This window comes from Postia placenta (genome assembly GCF_002117355.1).
Source record: "Postia placenta MAD-698-R-SB12 unplaced genomic scaffold POSPLAscaffold_4, whole genome shotgun sequence".
Lineage (NCBI taxonomy): Eukaryota > Fungi > Basidiomycota > Agaricomycetes > Polyporales > Adustoporiaceae > Rhodonia > Rhodonia placenta.
Genome location: NW_020169835.1, coordinates 1,894,002 through 1,896,508, shown reverse-complemented (window position 1 = coordinate 1,896,508; position 2,507 = coordinate 1,894,002). Strand labels below are relative to the sequence as shown.

Below are 2,507 nucleotides of genomic sequence, written 5' to 3'. Positions count from 1 at the left end.
CCTTTTCGCGGGCTCGAACCCGCGACCTCTGTACTACCTGCCTGATATGGACGCGTCACTATCTACTGTACGATTAGATTAGATGGGGCGGCAGCGCACGGCACAGCTCGGGCCCCGCTGACACAGCCGCTCTGACTCACCGGCCCCCGGGGCCGCGTCGGCATGCTGCGCACAGACCAGCTGCGCACGGACCAACGTGCACAGCCTGCCCTAATCCCCCCATGTATATAAGCCGGCCTCTGCTGCCCTAGGGACCTCAGTTTCGACCTCTTGTCCCTAGGTCAGTAAGCCCCAGTTGTATCCTTTACTTACCTTCACTAACTAATACATTTCTTGTCCCTAGCCTTAGGTTTGAGCCTCGCTCACCATCGCTTCGGTAAGAACCAGTCGGACGCCCCTCGCTTCCAGATATTCCCCTGTCGCTCGACCTCAAGTCGCGACAGCCGCAGATGAGAAGAAAGTCAAGACAAGTGCGAATTGATTTGACGATACCGGTGTGATGGCCCTAATCTGCCGTCACGACATACCCATTTTCCTAGCTAACGTAGATACTCCAGGCAAGCAACAGAAATATGCGATCGCGCTCCTCGAGCATCTCTTTACATTCCTCCCCCCCAATGCGACTGTTGCGGCACTGTATGACATTGGCTGTGTCGTCAATCGCAGCCTCGAACTGGTGAGCGCCCCTAACCCTCATGTTCATAAGAACACACTGACACTGCCCGTAGTACAACATCCTACCTGTTGATATCCACCAACGACTCATATTCGCCATCTCCGCAATGCACGCGTACAGCCATCAATGGGCCTGTCAGATCGTCTACAACCCCCGTTTACACGAAGGCCTCGGGCTCACCGATGGTGAGGGCGTCGAGAGGCTCTGGTCGAGGCTCCGTAAGCTCATTCCCATCACACGCTCGTCTGCGGTAAGCACATGTATGTTTCCGCCGCATCATGCCTCTCATGACCGCTCACAGCAATCACGGCGTATCTGGCTGATCGACCGTCAGGCCAAGGTTATCAGCCTTGATCTGCGTGACGATCTGGGCCACTGGATCGCCCAACGCCTACGCCATGGAGTGGAATCAAGGGAGGCGTCGTCTCTTGAAGAGCTGGTGCGAGTAGGTATTCCCAAGGAGGAGCTATGAGACGAATGGAAGCAGCAATGCGTAGCGCAGACATCTATCAGAGCGCGTAAGGCATCTGCTATGATCATGATACCAATGCTGACCCTCCCACAGATGCTCCAGCGCATCTCAAGAAGGAGCTGGACATTGTGTTGAGCCTGCAGGCTGACCTTGACACTGTCAACAAGGCTATCGAAACAACACGGACAGTCCTTGAAAATGGTGAAGCGTCTGCCGAGTCCCATGAAGTCGTCGCGAGCCTCGAATGATCACATACATGCCTGGTTGATAAGGTAGAGGCCCTATACTCATCGCTTAACATCACGGACAGCTTCCCAGACTTCGGAAACGTCAGCCTCGAGTTCGTGAGGCTGCTACTAATGGCATGCGACCTGAAGATCAACATTCGCAAGCGCGCAGTGGGGAGCTTCTTTGAATGGGATCAGCTGGACCAAGCGGTCGGTGGACAGCACAACCCTCTAGGTGAGTGCGAGACATCGGGGCACAGCGCTCACTATTAAAATGTCACATAGGCACCAAGATCCATCAGCAGACCCGCAAAGCAATTGCAAAGCGTACGCCCGCCCTCAAGACAGTGATCCGCAAGTTCAATCGCTATTGCAAGAGCCTCAAAGAACTCAAACAGCCGGAGTGGACCATCACCCTACCCCTTCCACTTCCCACTGACCTTGACGCCCTCCGCGACGATGCCAGCCTCCTTGCCGATGTCTGGATTGACCCCTCACAAGCTCAAGCCCCCCGATGGCTCGAAGACGTCGACATCCGCAAGGGTATTTGCGCACTCCTACTTGGAGATTGTTGTCTAGAGGAGCAGCGCTGTCACGAGTTGACACGGCGTCTAGCCGTTTTTTAATTTTTTCCTTTTCGCGGGCTCGAACCCGCGACCTCTGTACTACCTGCCTGATATGGACGCGTCACTATCTACTGTACGATTAGATTAGATGGGGCGGCAGCGCACGGCACAGCTCGGGCCCCGCTGACACAGCCGCTCTGACTCACCGGCCCCCGGGGCCGCGTCGGCATGCTGCGCACAGACCAGCTGCGCACGGACCAACGTGCACAGCCTGCCCTAATCTCCCCATGTATATAAGCCGGCCTCTGCTGCCCTAGGGACCTCAGTTTCGACCTCTTGTCCCTAGGTCAGTAAGCTCTCTTGTACTTACTTACCTTTCCTTACTAACTAATATATTCTTGTCCCTAGCCTTAGGTTTGAGCCTAGCTCACCATCGCTTCGGTAAGATAAGTCGAACGCCCCCAGCATTTGGTTTTCCCCTGTCGCTCGACCCTAAGTCGCGACAACATCGAGCACACCTACGACAGCGGCTAACCAAGCTACCGCTTCGACATTGAGCACTTCGA

At 55.3% G+C, this 2,507-nt stretch overlaps 1 protein-coding gene across 1 annotated transcript; it reads left to right on the top strand.

Moving 5' to 3' along the window:
* Positions 1-499: 499 nt before the first annotated feature.
* Positions 500-2,001, top strand: POSPLADRAFT_1055012 (hypothetical protein; the record flags this gene model as incomplete). Its single annotated transcript, XM_024480591.1, has 7 exons — positions 500-676; positions 729-926; positions 978-1,121; positions 1,179-1,194; positions 1,242-1,349; positions 1,425-1,610; positions 1,661-2,001. The coding sequence occupies 7 exons, from the start codon at positions 500-502 to the stop codon at positions 1,999-2,001; spliced, it is 1,170 nt and encodes a 389-aa protein (XP_024341188.1).
* Positions 2,002-2,507: the final 506 nt, after the last annotated feature.